At 43.0% G+C, this 23326-nt stretch overlaps 1 protein-coding gene across 1 annotated transcript; it reads right to left on the bottom strand.

The window, feature by feature from the left end:
* Window positions 1-310: 310 nt before the first annotated feature.
* On the bottom strand, window positions 311-23314 carry prmt1 (protein arginine methyltransferase 1). Its single transcript, XM_059953450.1, has 10 exons — window positions 23177-23314; window positions 17142-17255; window positions 15456-15611; window positions 14540-14603; window positions 12211-12353; window positions 9650-9737; window positions 6022-6137; window positions 5627-5777; window positions 4554-4675; window positions 311-3389 (listed from the first exon to the last, which is right to left on the bottom strand). Exons 1-10 carry the CDS (start codon window positions 23192-23194, stop codon window positions 3306-3308), a joined length of 1056 nt encoding a protein of 351 aa, XP_059809433.1. The 5' UTR covers window positions 23195-23314; the 3' UTR covers window positions 311-3305.
* Window positions 23315-23326: the final 12 nt, after the last annotated feature.

The following is a 23326-nucleotide window of genomic DNA, read 5'->3' as shown; positions in this document are numbered from 1 at the left end:
AACCCAAACCTGGCCCCTATGGTCTTATTGTCTGCAATTCAGAAATGGGGGGGGGGGGGGGGGGGGGGGGGGAGAGAGAATCAGCTGGAACAGGAAGAGCAACAATTAGCCTCAGTGTCCTTAACTCAGCTGCCAACTACTGCAACTCTGTGGAAGTACTGCTCTCCCCCCCCCCCCCCCCCCCCCAACACTTAGCAACTGGAAAAATGTATTCTATCTATCCAAATGCTTGTTGGGTTGGGTGTCCATGATCTAGGGAGAATCTGTATTACTTGTCCTCTAGCAAAAAAAAATACTTTCAAGAAGAGGGTTAAAGTCAATTTTTTTTATTCTCAATGAATGTCACCATATATAAAAAAAACATAATTTACTACACAGCCACAAAGTTTGGTCTGTTGGTACTTCGGGGGTTCAAAAGACCAACATGACAGTCCCAATGCACTAATACTTAAAAAGATTTTAGGTACAAGTCATGACTGCAACAAAGCTTTGGAAATGCAACTGCCCCATAAAGCTCAGGGAGCAGGGGAAATGAAGTTCCTTCTCCCTGTTGAAACAAAAAAAGGAATCCTAACCCAATCCAGAGGACTGACACGAACATCTGATACGACCCAACCCGCTGTCCTGTCTGATCCTGATTTCAAAAGGAACCATAGGCAATTTTAAAGCTGTCACAGCAGCCCACTAAACAACCCCAGTCTTGGCTCAGTTAGCACTGGACACGCACAATTGCACCCCAGTAAGTAAAATGCTGCCAGCTTCTCACTGTAGATCAACTCATTGAAATATGCCTCGGTTGGCAAAGGATCTGAATATCAGTCCTGGCAGCCAATTCCAAGCTTTGTTGCAGCCTTTGGATATCTCCCATTGTCCATATCCATTAGCACTATACCCACACATCAAGAAAACCTGTATAGCAAGGCAGAGTCTGGTTTCTAGTTTCATCTGCAGATCTGTTCAGCAAGCTTAACAAGTCAGGCTTGTACTGAAAAAATGTCACTTTGCTTCAACTAACATCAGCAACCCCCCTCCCCCCACTCAACCCCCTATTGCCCCCCCCATCCCCAGACCATGTGTGCGCCAGTGACGCTGTGCCCTAGAATAGCCTTGCCTAAATATAAAGTGACAGGATAAGTTTGGAACTGGCATTGGTCTAACTGGGTAGTTGCAAAACAATGACAGTCCAGAGCCACGCAATCTATACGGAACCCAAAATAAGCAGCACGTTGCAGGCGGTGAGTAGAGTTAAAATGAGCGCAAGCCACTTGAAGTTGTGATAGGTATAAAGCGGTAAGTCAACCAGGGCTCTAGCTTGGGAGTGGCCTTTGCTGGACAGTGAACGCAGGCAGCAAAACTGGGCACTGTCACAAGCAGGGGAGCTTGTCAACACTGGTCACACTCAAAGTAACCGCTGGTTAAGATAGGGAAAGCACGACTAGAGTGCATGCAGTGAATGAGGGCTGGGTGGTGAGTCACCAATCATAAATGACATCCACCTTTAAGGCTGACTCTTGAAACAGTCCAGGCCAATTAGAGAAAGGACAAAAAGAAATTAGTGTTTTAAGCCCAAAACTAGTCTCGGGTGCCAAAAGTAACTAAAGGCCCATTTCTCCAGATGATTCACTAAGGAAATAGGATTATGCTGATATAACTGTTCAAGTTATAAAGAAAGAATTAAACAAAAAAAACAACACAGATTAGGACCACTAGTGTGTGCTAGAATTAGATCACTTTGCAATGTTTTCTTATATTGTTACAATATAATACAAGCTGCCAAATGTGAGTACACTTGTTGGGAGGAAATAATGAGGTGATTTTTCTCAGGGTGGGGGGCAGGTGTTAGGAGAAAGAAAGGTTGCATAACCATTTGTCTTTTTTTAAAAAAAAACTCTTCTGAAAGTGGAAATTTTATGAGGCATCACAGTCCGGCTCCCAGGAAACGTTTGAACAGAGCCTCCTTGCTTAAAGAAGCTCCAAAATTTTCTCTCCCCACCCCACATTTCACAACAGATAACCAATTAGCTATGCAACAAACTCGAATCGACCAAACATTTTACTTTGCCAAGGTAATTACGATTATGAAATCTCTGACTTGGCTGTGCCATGCTTCACAGTAATGTCCGTTGCAATATCAGGGGCAAAGCACATTGCCACAAACCTTTGCCGAGGAAATTCAGACCTGGAGGCTCCACATGCAGGGAATAAATGAGTAACAATACGGATATGCATTAGACTCCAGTCACGGAGTTACTACTAACATCACAAGGCAATTCCTTGAGAAAGATAACGGTTTAAAAAAAAAGTGGGATGATTTCAAAATATTGATGATTTAATGATTGGACAAGTCACTGGGGGGAAATTATTTAATTTCTTGAAAATAAATGTGGTTATGCTGAACACTTTTTAAAAAGAGGACAGACAATTAATCAGAGCGAACAAGAAATCAGCAGCTTCTCACATGTAACCTCAGGGCATTATGACCCCATTAACAATAGAGTGTCTTGTAGTAAGTAATATTTTAACCCAAGATGTTATCAGTAACACAAACTAAAGGGGGGCGGGGGGAGGCAAGTGGCAGGTGGGCCTCAGGGTTCTGCACACTGGAAACCAGCTCAGAAAATGACTAATAATCATCAACTTCTTCCTTACTTCAAATGCATTTGCCCAGCTGTTTGAGATCTCAGTTTTACCCTACCTCCTTTGCTAGATGGTTTCTGCAGTTAAAATTCTTCTTCATAATACTGCATGTTGAGATGCTCTCCACTATACAACAGTTCTCCAAACAGTTAACAAGGTCCCAAAGATATCTACGCAGAACTAAGATCCACTTGTAAAGATGTGCCAGAATCGCTTTGTTGATGAATGAATGACTTGTCAAATCAAAGAATTCGCAGAAAACTGAAGTACCATTCTTTTAAAACAAATCACAGCTCTTTTCATGGAATAACCTAGATCTTAACCCCTCCTCCCCCACAAAGATAGATTAGTATCATACATTTGCATTCAAATGTTTCTGTCTGAAAAGCAATCAAAAACAATAAAGCAGCCTAAGAATGGTTTCAGAGTAACTCAAATGGCAACTATAATTCTAGACGTCCTCTTTCTCCCATCACTTCACAGGCCAGTTGCCATGCCGATGGAGGTCAACCAATTTGGAGGACAGTCAGTCACACAACCAAATAGCAGTTTCCTTTGAAAAACAAAATTATCTACATATCGGATACTACAGTAGTTGCAATTGAGCCTGCAAATGGTACGATGTGGACGGTGCGTATGGCTGGAGGGGTGGGCGGGTAGAGGTGGATCTAACGCATCTTGTAGTCAATGGAACTGGACATTTCACACAGCTGTCCTTTGAATTCGATGTCAACGGTGAAGTCAAGATCTCGCTGGGGAGGGAAAGAAAGTTGCAAATATTAATATTTTCTCCACTTTATTGAAATATACAAGCTTAACTGAGCAGATAGGCAGCTTCTTCCCACCACTGTGAGAGTTGCAGTAAGGCAAAGATAGCTTGGGGCAGCTGTAGTCAAGTCTGCCGGAGACATCTCAGCTTACCACAGACCAGTTACACTGGCAGTGTGCATTCAAGTCAAAGTGGTAATGCCTCTGTAGTCAAACTTTTTGAGGAAGACCTTCCTAAGACATTGCATCCCGTTACAAAAGTGGCTCCTTTACTGGGGTCCATGGCAAAAAAAAGGTTGGGAACCTATGCTTTACACAATAGGGAGTGTAGGAGACAGATGAGATAACAGAAGGATGTGAAACATACCCAGCAATGAAAGCTCTATTGTTCTTACTAACTTCAAAATATCAGCTATCTCCTTGAAGTTTTGATTGACTTTTAACAACTCTTATCAAGAATGATCGACTTTGCAAGGAATTCAAATGTACAATTTACAATAATCAGGATCCCCAACTGCTGTAACAGCTTTCTGTTCAGACTTAAGAACAGCAGGTTACAGAGGGCCATGATGCTCTCCTCGATCATAAGTTAAATAAAAGGAATGCTTGAGTTGTACCAGTGTACATGTTCTGGGCCCAGTCACTTTCATTATTTTATTAATCCATGACGACAGTTACTTCGACACCACCGAAATGGTGAATGTACCAACAACCAGTCTCAGTACTACAAGGATCAACAATTTAGGAATAAGAAAGATCAGTGGATTGCAAAACTTAGGAATTCTCCCCACTAGAGTGCTGCAGATATTGAGACACAGAGGGAATCAAATTAAGGCAAGTGGGGAAAATTGACAAGAGGATCAGACTCCTCCTGTGGTATAAAGTCTCCCTAAGTACAGAAAACTGCCCAGTGCTCACTAGAAACATGTTCATCACTTGTTGCCAATGTTCACATGGATTAATAGCAGAGGTTCCAAACCAACAGCATTCCATCTTTCAGATCCTGTCCAGAACAAAGGCTCATTCAGAGACTATTCTTGTAAAATATTATCTGGCACCCTTTCCAGCACCTCTACATCTTGTGTCTTTCACACTGTGCTCTAAATACAGGGGACCTTTGTGCACATTCTGATACTTTCTCCACTTACATTGTTCTTAGCATTGGGTTTCATGCCAACCGTTCCAAAGATTTCCTCGCCTCGTTTGACTGTCAGATAGTCCTCCATGTAGAAAACGGTCTGTTTCCAGTGAGTGTAAGGGGCATCAGGGGCTGCAATTAAACAGGCAGGTTATACCATCAGCACAAATATTCCAACTGTCAGCAGGGAGACAGTCCACCGTTATTTAAATACAGCAGGCCCTCTGGCTCTTCGTGTCACGCCACCCAGCAATCCCCAATTTTGACTCTAGCCTCATCAAGGGACAATTTACAATGAACAATTAACCTACTAACTGGTACATCTTTGGACTGTGGGAGGAGACTGGAGCACCGGAGAACCAGGGAGGAGTACAACCCCTTTATAGATGCTGCTGTAATTGAAATGCATCAGTGTTGGACTAATCACCACGCTACCGTGTGCACTTGGTAACACTGCAGCTGAGTGAATAGGGTGACAACGCCCTCAAAGAGGAACCATGTAACTCAGCCTGTGTCTATAGAGCACAGAAGAAATGTTGCACAGCTGACCTCTGGGACTAGAAAACAGAGAGAGCAATTGCACAGCCTTTGAAACACTTCCTTAAACAGAAAGACAAGGGAAAATCTTCGCATTAATTTAAGGTGGTGGTAAAAAGATACTTGATTATCAAAGAAGGTAGAGAGGAATGTAAAACTGAGGCTACAATCTAATCAGCTATGATTTCACTAAACGGTGAAGTAGGCTGAGGAGCCTAGTAGCCTACCCCCACTCAGTTTAGGGAGTATAAAGAAGGGTGGTAAATATTTAAAAGACAACTGATGTGCTGACAGTGAAGATCAATGTCAGGGACATAGAATAGACAGAGCAGATGTAGAGTGTAGGAGACTGATAGGAAAGTCAGTAAGGTCAGAGAGAGCAAAGGTTACAAAGGCTGTATGTGGTGAAATTTGGAAGAGAGAAATTGGAAGAATTTTGAAAAAGTTACTCTAGTCAGCAGCTTGCCCCACCGCCCAGCATAATGCAATTTCAAAATTTTAACCAGTCTGAAATGATACAAGAACCTGAAAGCTCCGTTTGATTACCTGTCGAGAACCCTGTCCTCTTGTGACAGCGGGTGAACTCAATGTTGAAGTATGCTACTAGCGCGTGGATGTAGTCATTGCGTGTAACTTGAAGGCAGAAAGGGGATGTGAAGGACAGGTCGTCTACTTTCACTGTGTAAATATCCACCTCCTGAATGGAAAGACAATTCAGTAGCTGAACCATAGAAATATACTCTGCCACACAGTCTCACCTCCCCAACATCTTTTATTAAATCCAAGCCAGAGGCTGTCTGATTGCCATTCAAAAGCAGAACAACCATTTCCCTTAAGAAGTTCTCATAGATGCACTGAAGTTCCATTAATCAATTTACCTTTACACCCCAATCTCCCCGTGTCCAGAAGGACTTACAAATATAGAAAACACACTTACTAACCTTGATGAGACAGGCATTGGTCACCAATTGCTTAGGATCCACCACATCCACTAGTGGCTCCTTGATGGCAACATCCTTGATACAGGACATATCAAAACCATAGACATTCTCCCACCCTGCAGGGGGGAAAGGGACAGATTGCCACTGAGTATAAAATTCCATCCTTGCAGATTCACACCACCTACAAGTACTAAACGTAAAACCAGTTTTGTAACATTTAAAATTTATTCCTAGACATCTTGGATTCAAATTACCAGCTTGTGCACTAATAACTAGGAAATACACACACAACAAAATTAAATAATTTTCATTACTGAACATTATCAGTTCCACTATGAATATCCACGCACTGTGGACAAAAACTGGCATTTAGCAATGTAAAGGCCATTTCATCATTAAATCCCATAACCAATTCTGCTCCATGTGCTATGATAATCTCAGTCAATAACTTGAAACAATGAAAGCTGCTTAGGCAAGAGTGCCCAGAAATCCACTATCCAATCAGACTTTGGTGAGGCCTAACTTGGGAGTGTTGTGTGCAGTTTTGGCCACCTACTTAAGAGGAAAAATGTAAATAAGGTTGAGAAAGTGCAGAGAAAATTTACAAGGATATTGCTGAGTTATAAGGTTAGGATTTTATTCCATGGAATGTAGAAGACTGAGTGGAGATTTGATAAATATATACAAAATTATGAGGGGTATCGATAGGGTAAATGCAAACAGTCCGTCCCCCCCCCCCCCACTGAGGTTGGGTGGGACTACAAATAGAAGCCTGGGGTCAAAATTTAATGTGAACATGGGGTGAAACTTCGCCACACAGAATGGTGAGTTTGGGATGAGCTGCTAGCCCAAGTGGTGCTTACAAGTAGATTTCAACATAACAGAAGTTTAGATAGGTAAATGAATGGCAGGGTTATGGGTGCAGATCAACAGAAGTAGACAATTTAAATGGTTTGGCACGCACTAGATGAATTGAAGCATGTTTCTGTGCTGTACTTTTCTATGACTATCCTTTAGCAAGGAAAATAGTTGTTAATTTTAACCGTAAATGATGTTTTTTTTTACTTAGCACAGTAACAGTTCCTTCAAGTCCAATGGGCTCCCACTACCCAGTCTACTGACTGGGATGTCTTTGGAATGTGGGAGGAAACTCGCCTAGTCATGCAGAGAATATACAAACACTTCATGAATGGTAACAGAACTGAACCCGGGTCACAGGTGCAGTCGTAGCATTACGCCAACAATGCCACCCCATTTATACAGTTTGGACAGGCCCTTCAGCCCAACAAATCTTCCTGAGCCATTTGCCCATATTCTATCCATGAACCTGTCCAAATGTCTTTTAAACAATCTACCCACCCTGGAAGGGGTAAACCTGTCATTCGCATTCTCTTTAAATTTTCTCCCTCCTACCATACATCTGTGCCCTCTTGATTTTAGACCCCCCCCACCGGTAAAGACTAACTAGTCATCATAACCCAATGTTATACACCTTTAAGGCTACTGGTTGGCATTCTGCACTCCAGGAAAAAAACAGTACCAGCCCATCCAGACCTTCCTTCAGTCCTCATGTTGGATCTCAATGACTTGGATGAAGGAATCGATGGCTTTATGGCCAAATTTGCAGACGATATGAAGATAGCTGGAAGGGCAGGTAGTACTGAGGAAGCAGGGTATCTGGCCAACTTAAGAATGGGCAAAGTGGCAGATGGAATATAGCATAGGGAAGTGTATGGTCAAAATGGGGAGAAAATTCAAGGCACTTGGGAGCCCTTGTGCAGGATTCTCTGAAGTTTACCTGGCAGGCTGAATCAGTGGTAAGGGCAAATGGAATGTTGCATTTATTTTGAGAGGACTACAATACAAAAACAAGGATGTAATGCTTTATAAGGCACACTTGTATTGTGAGCAGTTCTGGACCCCTTATCTAGAAGATGTGGTGGCACTGGAGAAGGCCTGGAAGAGGTTCATGGGAGTGACCCCAGGAATTGAGTATTTGATGCTCTGGGACTACACTCGCTAGAGTTTGGGAGGGTGGGGCAGTGGGGAGAGAGAAATATTGAACAGCCAATATACAGTGAATGTGATGAGTCTAGGACTGGAGAGCAGAGCCTCAAAATTGAGAACAGAGATAACAAGGAATGTCTTAAGCCAGAGAGCAGCGAATCTCTAGCATTGCCACGGATGGCTGTGGAGGCCAAATCAAAAGCAGAAGTTGAGATTCTTGGTTAGTCAAGAGTGTCAAAGATTATGGGGAGGAGAATGGAATTGAGAGGGATAATAAATCAGCCATGATGGAATGGCAAAGTAGATTCAATGGGATGAGTGGCCTATTTCTGCTCCTACATCTTAAGGTCTTAAAATATCTCCAGATAGCATGCAATCATTTCATTGTCACTGGGGCTGCCTTACTTCTATACTGAAACACGTGCTCTGAGAATGTGAACTTCCACAGTATACTCCTCACATAAAATTGGGAAGACAATAGACAATAGGTGCAGTAGTAGACCATTCGGCCCCTCGAGTCTGCACCACCATTCTGAGATCATGGCTGATCATTCACTATCAATACCCAGTCCCTGCCTTGTCCCCATATCTCTTGATTCCCCTATCCATTAGATATCTATCTAGCTCCTTCTTGAAAGCATCCAGAGAAATGGCCTCCACCGTCTTCTGAGGCAGTGCATTCTACACCTCCACAACTCTCTGGGAGAAGAAGCTCTTCCTCAACTCTGTTTTAAATAACTGACCTCTTATTCTCAATCCATGCCCTCTGGTACTGGACTCTCCCAACATTTGGAACATATTTCCTGCCTCAATCCTATCAAATCCTTTAATTATCTTAAACGTTTCAATCAGATCCCCTCTCAATCTCCTCAATTCCAGCGTGTACAAGCCCAATCTCTGCGTAAGACAGCCCTGCCATCCCAGGAATCAACCTAGTGAATCTACGCTGCACTTCCTCAATTGCCAGAATGTCCTTCCTTAAACCTGGAGACCAAAACTGTACACAATATTCCAGGTGTGGTCTCACCAGGGCCCTGTACAAATGCAAAAGGACATCCTCGCTCTTGTATTCAATTCCCCTTGTAACAAAGGCCAACATTCCATTTGCCCTCTTCACTGCCTGTTGCACTTGCTCATTCACCTTCATTGACTGGTGAACTAGGACTCCTAGGTCTCTTTGCATTTCTCCCTTACCTAACTCTACACCGTTCAGACAATACTCTGCCCTCTTGTTCCTGCTTCCAAAGTGGATAACTTCACATTTATTCACATTGAATGACATCTGCCAAGTATCTGCCCACTCACCCAGCCTATCCAAGTATCCCTGAAGGAAGGTTTCTAGCTATCAAGCATTCTTGACAATGGGCAGGATTTACATATGGACATCATTGCTGACAAGTCACCCATATGCCATTGACCAATGACTACAGTGCAGGCAGGTAGACTAGTTGAGTTCCTGGATAATTCTTCAATGTTTCAGTTAATCAAAACTCTCATCCCTAGTTGCCGTTTGTGTAGGAGTTAGCCATGCTGTTTTATGTAAGTGAATACATTTGAGCAGTATTTCAACAGCAGAATGTCTCTAAGACGACAAAATACACATTACATTTTGTAAACTTACAGTGTATCTTATAATCCTTGTATTGTCTATCCTCAATGGCTGTAACATATAAAGCAGCCCGGTCAGGGAAAATCAGGCCATCTGGTCGCTGGGGATGAAATGAATGACATTTTATTCAGTTTAAATCAATAGACAATAGACAGTAGGTGCAGGAGTAGGCCATTTGGCCCTTCTAGCCAGCACCGCCATTCACTGTGATCATGGCTGATCATACACAATCAGTACCCCGTTCCTGCCCTCTCCCCATATCCCTTGACCCCACTGTCTATAAGAGCTCTATCTAAATCAGTGTGTAACAGGTGGCCAGGGAGAGCTTGGCATATGTTGCAGGTCCAGGTTGGCTTCCATGCCTCAGTGATCTATGTTGGCTGGAGTTAGGGCTTAATGCTTTGGCTCTTGGTAGGGTCACCCATGCCAAACAGGTCAAAGGGTAGAGGCCAGACTAACAGTAGCCCACCGGTCCTCCGGGTTCAGCTCAGGGTTAACAACCTTGATTGGTAAAACAAAATTGGTACGGAAACAAGAATGAAAAATCTTTCTACACTTTAGTGTGATGGTAGTTAGTCTCCAACTGGGACTTGCATGATTGGCAGTAGGATGACGTAATGTAGGAAGCCATGAAAACCACCAGAGATGAAGGTGTTTCATTACTCCCCCCGAACACCAGCAGTGAAAGTACAACCTTAGCTTATAACCTAAATGAATACTGATAAACTATGAATCAATAATGAGTCAGCAAAGACACATCTGCATTTATCACAATCACAAATGAGGAATACAGTTGTTTAATCAAAGGAAGCCGCTAAACAACCAATTCCCCCAAATGTACTATTTTTAATTAATGCATATCTGGATTTGTAAACTTAGCCAGCTCCATTTATGGGCACTAACCTCCCCACCACTTAAGACATTTTCAAAAGGTGATATCTCAAGAAGGCAGCAAGGACCCTCACCACCCAGGACATGCCCTCTTCTAATTACTACCATCAGGAAGGCAATACAGGAGCCTGAAGGCCCACACCCAATGTTTCAGAAACATCTTCCCTTCCACCACTGGATTTCTGAACAGCCCATGAACAGTACCTCACCATTTTTGGTCTTTTGCATTTAATTTATTTTATTTTGTAACAGTATTTTTTTGTCTTACACTGTACTAGCTGCTGAAAAACAACAAATTTCACAACATATGTTAGTGATGATGAACTTGATTCTGATCTAAACTACCTCAGCAACATCTGCAATGATAGCTGGATCGATTCCTCGTGGACTGATGTACACCACCGTACTCAAAAAAATCCAGCCAACATCCCTGCTGTGGTCTTTGGTGCAAGTGAGGTACCCGTGGAAGCTGTGCCTCTGGGGCCAAACCTCTGCAACATGATGAAATGAAATTGCAGAACTTAAAACTTTATAAAGGTTTTAAAATCTGCACAACCACAAATTGGCATTGTATCTGCTGGCCATTTCTATTAGGAAGAATATACTGGACTGGGGTCTGGGGATGAAGACAAAGGGTTCTACCGATAATGGAATTCCAGAGTAACACACACTAAGGATGAAGGTCTTGTGTTCAGAGGCAGGAGAGGCTGCGTTCTCAAGACTCAAGATTATTTAATGTTACTTCCAGTAGTGTAAAGAACAAATGATTGTTATTCCTGATGTGATGCAGTAGAAAAAAAACACAATGCAGTAGTGGTGGGGTGGGTTCATGGGTGAAGGTGTTGATCAGCCTTATTGCTTTGGGAAGTAACTTTTTGAGTCTGGTGGCCCTTGCTCCTTAGAGCATTGAAGGTTAACAGGAAATGAGGAGGTGCCAAAAATAAGCAAGTGAGCAGACACAGAAATTATTTGCATTTGAGGAGAATTAGGAAATCCAAGGGAACAAATTTAAGGCTAAGGAGCTAAAGGCAATGAACAAAAATCTTTGTCAAGACGCAGCTAACCAGCATCTTGAACACTCAGTGGGTCAGGCAGCATCTATAGGGAGAATTCGACAGCATTTCAGATTGAAACTTTTCATCCTGCCCAGATGTCCCAAAACATCAACTGTCCACTTCCCTCCACAGACACTGCATGACGCACTGAGCTCCTGATAACTAGTTTGTTGCTACAGTTTGTTACTGTCTATCAAGAGTGGCAGAGGAAGATCCCATCAATGCAAGGCAGTCAGCACAATACCCGAGGAAATAAAATTGTAGGAACACAGGGAAAGTAGGGAAGTAGAACTACTAAACTGATTATTTCAGTGAACCTTCGTAGACTTGGGAGGTTCAAGGAGCCTCTCCCTGCCTTGGATCAAAGCAGAATAATTGGTTCTGAGCAAAAGTACAAAATGGAGGAACATGGCAGCATTAACTGCATATTCACCTCCCGAATTTTTTCATCATTGTGTGCATTGCTCTGGATTTCCAGCATCTTGCGCTTAACATTATTTCTGAAACAGGGAATGAAGGAAATGGGGCAAAATCTAGTTGAGATTAACATACGCACTTCACTTGACTGCTGTTTCCAAGGAGCTACTAGAACCCACACATTACTCTGCTTTCTGTCTCAATACATACCAACCACTTGTCGCGAGCGTAGATAACTGTGTTCAGCATCGACTCATAGAAGAGGCAGTAGCCCATCCACTCACTGATGATAATGTCCACTTTCTCCACAGGCAAGTCTACTTCCTCCACCTTGCCCTTGATTATAGTGATAACTGAAAGACAGAAGTAATATTTCAAAAATGCAAAGTCTCGCTATGACTGCCAAATTATATAACTCTAGTCTATCAGTCTGATCATGGGGTGAAAAATATCTAACCTTTGTAGGCATTATTTGCTGATATTACCCCATAACTGACCCAATCAAAAGATGGCAATCACCCAAAAATGCACTTGTCATCTGGACTTCTATCATTACAGATGTAAATCTGCAATCAGAGGAGGGGCTCCCAACTTCTTTTTATGCCATGGACATCTGCTATTAACTGAGGGGTCCATGTTCAGGAACCCCTGAATTAGAGTAAAGAGCAAAAAGCAAGCTCTGATCTAGTTTAGGATTGTAGGGTTCTACTATTAGACAATCAAATTTATTTGGAGTTGTATTTGGAAAAGTAACCTGCTTTTATTTGGGGAAGATGATGTAACTTTAGATACAAGTTTTACTTCTACTGAATAAGCTGTACTGAAAGTGCTGCTCATAGAATTTTATTAAATCATTGTCATAGTACACCAATATGCCAAGAGTTCGAAGTAATAGCCAATTTCACAATCTCATTGCCCAGGATAGTAATTCTACAACAGGATCTTGAGATCCTGCTACAGGCAATACCACAAAGCAGACCCTTCCAGAGATCCACAAAGCCAAGGTAGCAGCTTCTAACCTTCACTGTCTCAGTATGCATCACCCAGACAGCCTGAGCAATGATTCAATCTTGATTTCAAGCTCATGCCACCCCCCCATTCCATTAGCTTCTCACTTTACAAGTGACAAAATTTACAAATTTTACTTAACTCTTGTAATCCCCCCCCCTCCAACCTGTGTGGTGCATTGCACTTTTACTTAATAAAGCATTTGCAAAAACAAGCGGCATACCAAAAGTAATTTGTTGTGATGTCTGCTCAGCTTAGCAGCATTGGGAAAGAAAAACTGGTCTGCCTTAATCAGATATTAAATGATGCCCCCCTCCACAGCATTTGAGAACAGACCGGTCCCAGCCATAAACCCAGAGCCACAATTAGTACACAAGCTCTTGGCCAGATACCAAGCTGTTGCCCTATCACAACTGCCATTTTAGAAATAAATAAAGTATTTATTTTGTCTGTATAAGCTTTACAATATACACAAAACCTAAGGCAGGAGGAACACAGGCGCCCCATTCCAGAGAACCGTTCGATTGCCACCCATCGGTCTGAATGAGTCACCTGGACCAGATGGTGTACACCCAGGAGTTCTGAATGAGGTGGCTGAAGAGATTATGGAGGCATTAGTAATGATCTTTCAGAATCACTAGGGTCTGGAAGACTGGAAAATTGCTAACACCACTCCACTCCAAGAAGGGAGCGAGGCAGAAGAAAGGAAACTATAGAACAGTTAGTCTGACCTGCGGTTGGAAAGATGTTGGAGTCAATTATTAAGGATGAGGCTTCAAGATCCTTGAAGGCACATGATAAAATAGGCCGTAGTCAGCATGGATTACTCGAGGGAAAATCTTATCTGATAAACCTGCTGGAATTATTTGAAGTAACATGCAGGACAGACAACGGAGAATCAGTTGATACTGTGTACTTGGATTTCAGGCTTTTGTCAATATGCCACACATGTGGCTGATTGGCAGGAGGCAAAGAGTGGGAATAAAAGGAGCCTTTTCTGACTAGCTGCCTGTGACTAGTAGTGGTGTCCCACAGGGGTCTGTGTTGGGACTGATTCTCATTACACTGTATGTCAATGATTTAAATCTTGGAATTGATGGCTTTGTTGCAGATTGCAGACAATACGAAGGTGGTGTGGGGCAGGTAGCTTTGGGTGCTTTATCCAGGAAAGGATGTGCTGAAACTGGAGAGGGTTCAAAGGAGGTTCATGAAAATGTTTCTGGGATTAAATGGCTTGTCATATGAAGAGCATTTGATGGTCTGTGCCTGTATTCAGAAGAATGTGGGGTAACCTCATTGTCCTGTGACTAGACAAGGGAGTAAATCAGTAGGTTGCTGGGCAGTGCAGCTCAGTGGGCCGCAGGACCTGTTCCCTTCTCCAGATTTCTAAATAAAATAATAGAATATATACTGTGTTCAGTCAATGACCACAAAACATTGTGAAAGATCTTTTAAACATGTATGGGAGTATTTGCTTTAAGTCAAGAGTTCCACAAGTCACCCCATAACCTCGGGAACTATGGATTCTTACCATGATTCAGGTTGTTCGCTTTGATGATCTTTTCAGCGTATTCTGAGATATTGGAGCATTCAATCTGTCATAAAAAAAATTTAAAGTTTTTTTCACAAGCTAAATCAAAACACAGGCAGCTGGTAAATGAAAGTCTGATGAAAAAGACATTAAGGCAATAAATCAAAAATGCAACAACACCCATTCTTCAGCATGAACATAATTATTCAGGACACTATGTCCATAACTCCACATGAGAAGTCCCAAGCTCGGTTACAAAAAAGGGCTGGACATGGGGCTAGCTACAACAGTGCTACAGAATTGCTAACAGAAGCTCTGAAGACCTCATCCCTGGATATGCCAAAACGGCCTATACCTGGGAACATTTGAAAAACTGGTTCAGGACAGAGACGAGCCGCTATCAGTAGCCTATGCCTCAGTACAAGGAATCCATGTAAAACTGGCCAAAGTTGAACACTCATGACCAAGCATTCCAAAGACTAAATAAAGAACACTGGAAAACAGAGTAAACTACCCAAAACATGGAAACAACACAGAAGTTCAATTCCTGCTTTGCCATTTTAAGCAGCGTTCCAAGCAGGTGACTTGTCCTCCCACCCCCTACCCAGAAGTCCTGGGATACACTGTCTGCTGGTTATGTATTGCCAAGTAAAACAAGCCACATATCCTTGTTCTACCAGGGCTCACGTAGCAAGGTTGGCACACAGCCACCCCCTATTTCACAGTAACATAGTTTAACAAGAAATAAAGTTACTCTATCTATCCTTTGTTTAAAACAACACCAAGTGATTTATATACAGCTATTGAAGCCAGGAGATTGTATCTTTGGCGGTGCTCTGTATAGAGCCTTGGTTTAATATCATATGTAAAAGTCAGGGCCGCCTTCAAAGGAGACTAGCTTGAGACAGATCCTTACCCCAATAACCTTCTTAGCACCAGCCTTTGCTGCAAACATACAAAGGATGCCTGTACCACTTCCCACATCCAGGACTATCTTATCCTTGAAGAGGTGCTTGTTGTGATACATGGAGTTTCTGTAGGTCAAAGTGCGAACCTCATCCTTCAGCATTTCCTGTGAGAAAACCAATGGAAAAAGTCACAAAAGGCTCTCAGTGCTAAGGGCACAGTTTGACCCTCCACTGTTGCCAACCTCAAGCACTGACACAAATAAGGAAGACTCCAAATATACTCTCTATTGCACAACAGAAACATAAGAAATAAGATCAGGCCATTCAATCCCTCATGACGGCTGCACAATTAAACCACAGATGGTCTTTTACCACAGACCTACTTCCCTACATCCCATAATCCTGGATACCCAATAATATAAATCTTGTCAGTTCCTGCCTCCACAGCCTTCCTGGGAAGCTCATTCCAAAGACACATCACCCATCAAGTGAAAAAATTTGTCATCTCTGTCCCAAGGGGCCAAACCTTATTCCAAGACCATGACCATCGCTTCAGGTGAAACATAATCCTCACTTCTCCCATCAAGCCGTATTAGAATATTGTACAGTTAATTAACATCACCATATTCTCTTAAGCTCTAAATCAGGAGTTCCTAAACTGGGGATCACAGACCCTTCAGTGAATGGTCGGAGTCTATGGCATAAATAAGGTCAGGAACTACTGCTCTGGTGTCTAGAGGAAGACAATCTGCTTTTCTTTATTCAACAAGACCACATTGCTAAAATTCTGGTGACCTTTGGCTACACTCCCTTGATCACAACTGCATCACTCACTGGGTCAGACGACCAGACCTGCATACAATATTTCAGACGGAATGTCACCAAAGCCTTATAGAGCAAGACACTTCTATACTTGTTGCCCATTACACTTAGGGCAGCAGTGAAGGTTCTCCATCTCTGTCTGTCCTGTCACACGCAGATAGAGGATTCTTCATTTCTGTTCCCTAACTATTTTATTTTACCAGTCAAGAGTTCTTAATTCTGAGCTGAACCTCTGAACCTGGAGGATCGCTGGACCACTTAAGCCTGGAATTTACTCTTTGCTATGGGTGACCCGACCAAGAACCAAATCATAAAGCCTTGACTCCAGCCAACATAGCTCTCTGGGCCATTAAGGCACACAAGCCTCCAAACCCTACAAGGTTATGAGCCCCTTGGAGGAAGACACTTGCACTCAAATCCTCTTGCAAGTGTGGTATTAGACTATTGATAGTTGGCCATGATCTCATCACATGAAATGAAGAGCTGGGAACCAAAACCTCCCAGTTAGCCATCCCAAGTTATGGTCATATTAAGTGATGGGCTAAAAAAATATGAAGTGTCCTAGCAAACATCAAAACTAGAAATGGAATTCCTTCAGAACCACACGACTGTCACATTATTACAATATCCTGAAATGCTTTAAGACTAATGTATTTTTCCCAAACTGATGTAATGTAAGAAATCCAAGAGCTAGCGTGCACAATACAAGCTCTTATTTGTCCCATAAAGAGAAAGCCTAAAACCACCAACTGGTCAGTAAGTAATAAATATTGGCTACATAACACAACTCCTATGATCTTTCTCACTCAGCTAAAAATGGGCCTTCGCTGAACACCTCATTGGCAAAATACTTTTGACCCCTCACTACTCACCTCATGTATTCCAAAGTGCGCATAGGAGTCAAAGTAATAATCCTTGGATGTCATGTCCTCAGCCTCGGCCTTGGCTGGCGCACTGCCATCTGGAGCACCAGAGAGTGAGCTCACCTGAAGTCAAATTAAGTGCAGAAAGAAGTTCAGGCTCAGAAATGATTGACCATAATCCCGAGTTTGCTGTGAGAAAACCTTACATTCTAGAACCACCGCAGAAAAGAACTCTGGCTTGACTTTAAAATTTTCCTCAGTTGCAAATACCCCCATACCACTGGCATTTACACCCCAATTTGTGTTCTCTTGTCATTCTAGCTTAATAAGCCAAAATTATTCCAAAGCCAAACATGTAACCCAAGAGTTCGGTCCCAAAGAGCGAGACCAAGCTCATCATGGAGGCCTTCTTGAGGAAGGCACTGCCGTCGGCCATCACCACGACAAAAAGTAGTAGAAAGCCAGGCAAGCCTCCTTGTTTCCTTTCCTTGTTTTTGAAAGGGTGGAAAACAGATGTATAGTTCAGAAGTGGAATATTTAAGGCTGCATATACACTCAGAGGCCACTTTATTACACATAGGAGTGGAACTGTAGCCCATCCTCTTCCAAGACTCCACATGTTGTGTGTTCAAAGATGCTCTTCTGCACACCACTTTCGTAACACCTGGTTCTTTGAGTTACTGTCACCTTGAACCAGTCTGGCCAATCTCCTCTGACCTCTCTCAATAATCAGGTATTTTTGCCCACAGAACTATCAATTACTAGATTCTCTTTCATTATTTTTGCACCATTCTCTGTAAACTCTAGAAAATCCCAGGAGATCAGCAGCTTCTAAGATAAGCAAACCACCCTATTACATTTCTTCCCATCTAATGTTTTGGCTGAACAACAACTGAACCTCTCAACCACGTCTGCATGCTTTTGTGCCACATGGTTGGCTGATTTGATATTTGCAGTAATACGCAGGTGCAGCAAATAAACTGGTCACTCAGCAAATGATTGGTTGTTTTACCTGCCCATCAATCAGAGGCTAAAAAGCACCTACTCTACTGCTTTCTTACAGTAAGATACAGGACCTTTGGAACATCTAGGTTGCACTGGCTGTCATGCACCGATTTACACTTTACTCTCCTTCCACCTCCATCAACTTCTTTTGTAGCTTGTTTTGCCGTTTTGTTGCTTTGCTGTTACTTTAGTATCGTGTTTTGCCAAGCATTGTGGGTATGCTATGTTGATACACCCAGATGTGTTGGTTGTCAACGCACTTACTTCACTGTAAATTTTGATGTACATATGATAAATAAACTTGAATCTTGAAATTTCTCTCAGATTTTGCCACTCACCTACAGAATTGGGGCAACTTACAGTAGAAATTGGCTCAAATCTTGAGCTGTGGGAGGGGAAACCCACACAGTTGGATATCAGGTAGACCTTTTTTTTTGAAAAGTGTTAAGTGTGTGGAATGCACTGCCTGAGGTGAAGGTAGAGGCAGACAAATTAGGAAGATTTAAGAGACACTTAAATAGGCATATGGATGAAAGAAAAACAGAGCCCTTTGTGGTTGAGATTAAAAGGTTGGCACAACTGTGGGCTGTTCTATGTCCAATGAAAGGGCTAGACAGTACTGGAGGTCACAATGGAAGCTTCAGGTTTTTGGAGATGTGAGGTGGCAGCACAACCCACTGCCTCACTTCCCTATCCCCAAATTGATATCAGCAAATATACTTTGTTATAAATAATTGAAAGTCATATGGATTTTTGCTGGATGTGATCTGTCAATCAAGCCATTTTGAGAACTTCATGTATTCAATACTTTGAGCATATCAATTAGCAACAATTTTATTCTGTTGCTAATGAGTTTTATAGCCAGATCAATACACTAACCACCCTGGTTGAGATGAGTATATGTGGTGTCCTTTGCAAATTCCCCTGAAAATTTTGTGGAGTGACCTGCACTTAAAAATCCATGCAACCTGCCGATTCCCTTAAGTTTTAAAAATGCTTCGATGCCTGTGTCTTCTAATTAATAAGTATAACCCACAGGAAATTTCAGCTAAATAGCCTAAAGTGCTTTAATTTTTCCTCATTTCTTAAACCTTTGGCTGAAGTGCAAAATATTTCTGTTCAAAGGAGCCGCACCAATCGAGAGAATTTACAATGTTGAAGTTGCATGACGTTGGTGAGGCCTAACTTGGAGTGTTGGGCGCAGTTTGGTCACCTACCTACAGAAAACATGTAAATAAGGTTGAAAGAGTACAGAGAAAATGTACAAGGATGTCACTAGGAGTAGGAGAGGTACATGAACCGTAGGGATATGGATGGGAAATAGGCAGTCTAAATGCTTCAGCATGAACAACTGGGGGGCCTGTTTCCATTATCATTATGCCAAATATTATAGCAGGGTAAAGTCCTACTTAAAACAAGTAAAATATAGTACTGGGCACCTGGTTCTTTAGTACTGTTATTTTATTAGTACTATATTCAGTTTGTCAAGCCTTTCCCAACTCCAGAATTACCCAATGATGTACATTATTTCCTCTGTTGCAAAGGCTGCCACACACAATAACGTATTTTGCATATTATTTGCTTTTAACTTCAATGGCATGGCTAAGGGCTTCATGTTATTCTTGGCCTCACTTCCTCTAATGCAATTAGAAACTGGGATGGATGTGAGGCATTTTCAATTTTTTTGTGCTTTTGGATGTAAAATGTTTGAACATTGGTATATCAGAATTGAATTCTAACAGCTTGAATTTGTGATATCTTGCTATTGTTGACATCCCTTTATGCTTTATAGGGATGACCCAAAAATGAAACGTTGTCATTAGGGAAGAGAAATAGAGGAAGATGTTTGGAAAGTAATTACTGAGTTAACATAGTTCAAAGTAAATTTAAAGTATGCATATGACACATTATACAACCTTGAGAGTTGTTTTCTCGCAGAAATACTCAGTAAATTCAAGAACTAGAATAGAATCGATGAAAGACTGCATCAATAGGGTGGGCAAACAACCAATGTTCAAAAAATTAAAAAAAAAATCAAGTGAGCGACAGTTCTGAGGGCAAAAACACATTAATGATAGAGGTCAGAACCAGTCAGCAGACTGGCTCAAGCTGAAAGGAAGGCAATAGTAACCAGACATTACAACAGTTGTGTGCAGAAGAACATCTCTGTCAAATGTCAACATGTCAAATCTGAGTCTAGGGCAGGCATGGGCAAACTACGGCCTGCGGGCCATATGCGGCCCGTTAAGCTTTTTAATCCGGCCCGCAGAACTTGATGAAATTATATTAATAAACCTTAACGTTTTCCCCCCGCAATTCTGGCGTTTTCCCAATAGACGATGCACTCTATATACATTTGTGGCGACCCATTTCCTGGCACATCCGAACCGGCTCACAATTAGCCAGCGTTCCGGCTAAGGGAGATAGCCTGCGGGGATTTGCGAGCATAGAGCTTTGGAGCCTCTGCGCAGGGGGGCAGGTTGAAGGAGGCTTAAAAGTGATGCTGGGGATCCAGACTTTGATGCACTGGCTAAAAAGGCAGACCAACAACACTGTTCCCACTGAAATTAAAAATAAGTTTCTTCGTTGTGTTATGTAAAAAATACATTTGAAAATATTTTTTTCAATAAGCCTTACATGTTACATGTCATTTCTGTTAAGTGATGGGACATGAATAGTGTGCAGGTGCACGTACGTTCTCAAAATAAAAAAATGCGCTCCAGATCAAATAACGGGCTCCGCATACTGGCGCGCTATCACTGTTCTGTCATTGTGCGGGTCGTTGTTGAGTTTTGGCACAGGGGACAATTGAATAAGAAGGAGCAGGACAAGTAGACCTGCATTTCCTACTGTTTTTGAAATAAAGACAGTCAGGAGGAGAGTGATGATGATAATATCTTGAAGGATAACAGAATTTTCAGTGCTTTAAAATAATAACTGTTACTATTAAAAAAAGCTGTATTTTATTCATTTAATTTTCAGTGTTTTAAAAGTCATTTCAATAAATAGCTAAATACCATGGGACTTCAAAGACAGATACTTTGTTGTAATGCATTAGTTCATTTTCAATTGAAATTAAAGCACATGTTTTCTACATATCCCATGATATTTTATCTTCTCTTACGAGGTGTATTACCAAAACACTCCGTCCATCTGCTCCTGGTCCGGCCCCCCTGTCAAATTTTAGAACCCTCTGTGGCCCTCAAGTCAAAAAGTTTGCCCACCCCTGGTCTAGGGTTTACAAAGAAAGGCATGGGTAAAAAACAACCATTGAATGGCAGTTCTGTGGGTGAAAACACCTTGTTAATGAGAGAGGTCAGAGGAGAATGGCTAGGCTGGTTCAAGCTGACAGCAAGGTGACAGTAACGCAAATAAACACGTGTTACAACAGCAGTGTGCAGATGCTCTGATCGCACAACATGTCAAAGCTTTAAGTGGATGGGCTACAGCAGCAGAGGTCCACACTAAATCCCACTCCTGTACCCAATAAAGTGGCCACTGAGTGTATTTCTGTGCTGGCAAAGATGAGGTCACCTGAGAAATAATTTCTAAATGATGAAGAGCTATAAATAGGAGGCACAAAGAGACTTGGGAGCCACATACATAGAACAGAAGCATTATTAACAGGTTCTGAAATAGTCAAAAGGAATGAATATGGAGAAAGCAAGCACAAGGGGATAATGACTACAATGCCACTATAGGTAGTAGTACTGATTTAGGTAACAATCCAATCACGTTTCCAAGCATTTGTTCCTTAAGGGATCAGACTAGGATTGAGGGAATGGAGTATTAACTGGAATGATACCTGGCTAACTGGGCTCACAATTTAGAAGATTAAACTGTGAACAGATGTAGTACTGTGATGCAGAGGGATGGAGCATTTGTGTGAGTAGGCTGTGTAGGAGGGGAGATGGGCAGCTGGCATTTTGGGGGCGGGAGAACATGGGAGCTCAGTGTAAGGGGAAGGTAGGTGACCGTGACAATGACAGTGAACAATGATAGAGGTAAGAGTGGGAAACAGTGAGGAGGGAGTGGAAGATGGGAGGAAGGAAACTAAGGGGAGTGGGGGTGGAAGGGATCAAACTAGTGGGGGGGGGGAGGGGGGAAGGGTGGGCCAGAGGGAAGAAGGTAACAGTGAATGGTGGTTTTGGTAGGTTAAGTGAGTGTGATACCAGAGAGTGGAAGGAGGGGACCTGAGGGAGGAAACAGAGGGATGGGATGGAGGGTCCAGAGAGTGGGAAGGGTGGGAGGATGGAAAGGGGGGGGGCAGGGAGTGGGAGGATGGAGGGGGCAGGCAGGAAGGAGAGGGTGGATGGAAGGGGGGCAGAGAGCAGGAGGGGAAGGAGGATTAAAGGGGAGGCCGAGAGCCGGAGGGGTGGGAGAATGGAAGGGGGGCAGTGAGCGGGAGGGTGGAAAGGGGCACAGTGGGAGGGGAGGGAGGGTGGAAAGCGCTGGTAGGGGAGGGTGGATGGAAGGGGGGGGGCAGAGCGTGGAAGGGGTGGAAGGTAGAGGTGAGTAAGAGTGAAGGGGTGCGGGGAGAAAAGCAATAGTTGGCCGAGCCGGTGACACGAGGAATCACTTGAGAGGGTGGGAAACGTGGGGCAAACAACCCTTGGGGTAAAACGTGATGATAGCTCGGAAGGGTCGACGGCGACTCACTCTCCTTCGGGCCTTCGCGTATTTTGTATTCCCCCCCCCCCCCAATCACCAAGACCCCTCAGATGGGTGAGTGTGGTCTTTCATCTGCACCCAACCAGTAAGAATGATTCACCCAGTCCCTTCAATCCCCTCTCTCCGTCCCCCGGGAGTGGTAACCAGGTGTCCGGCCACACGCCGCCGCCACCGCCATTTTGCCGCCGCGCTGTCCCGCCTCGAACGATCCACTGAGTTGCCGCCGCCCCTCCCACCACCAGGCCCCCGCCTCCCCGCCCTGTCGCTCCCGCGTCCCGGATAAAGCTGTCCTACTTTCCAATCGGCGAAAAAGCAGGAACGCCATTCCCCTCTGTTCCCGTACCCAATACACCCCCTTCAACACCTACCTCCATGCATTCGGCCATCTTGAGAAAGAAATGCCGTCATGTTCGTCCGGCCTTTTATACGCAAAAAAAAATGCGAGGTCCCACCTCTCTCACTTTCCTATTGGCTTTCCATCACGTTTGCTCTGGAATCACTGGCCAGTGAGTAAGTCA

The sequence above is a fragment of the Hypanus sabinus genome, chromosome 29, assembly GCF_030144855.1.
Source record: "Hypanus sabinus isolate sHypSab1 chromosome 29, sHypSab1.hap1, whole genome shotgun sequence".
NCBI lineage: Eukaryota > Metazoa > Chordata > Chondrichthyes > Myliobatiformes > Dasyatidae > Hypanus > Hypanus sabinus.
The sequence above is the reverse complement of the archived record's forward strand: the minus strand, read 5'-3'. Positions and strand labels throughout refer to the sequence as shown.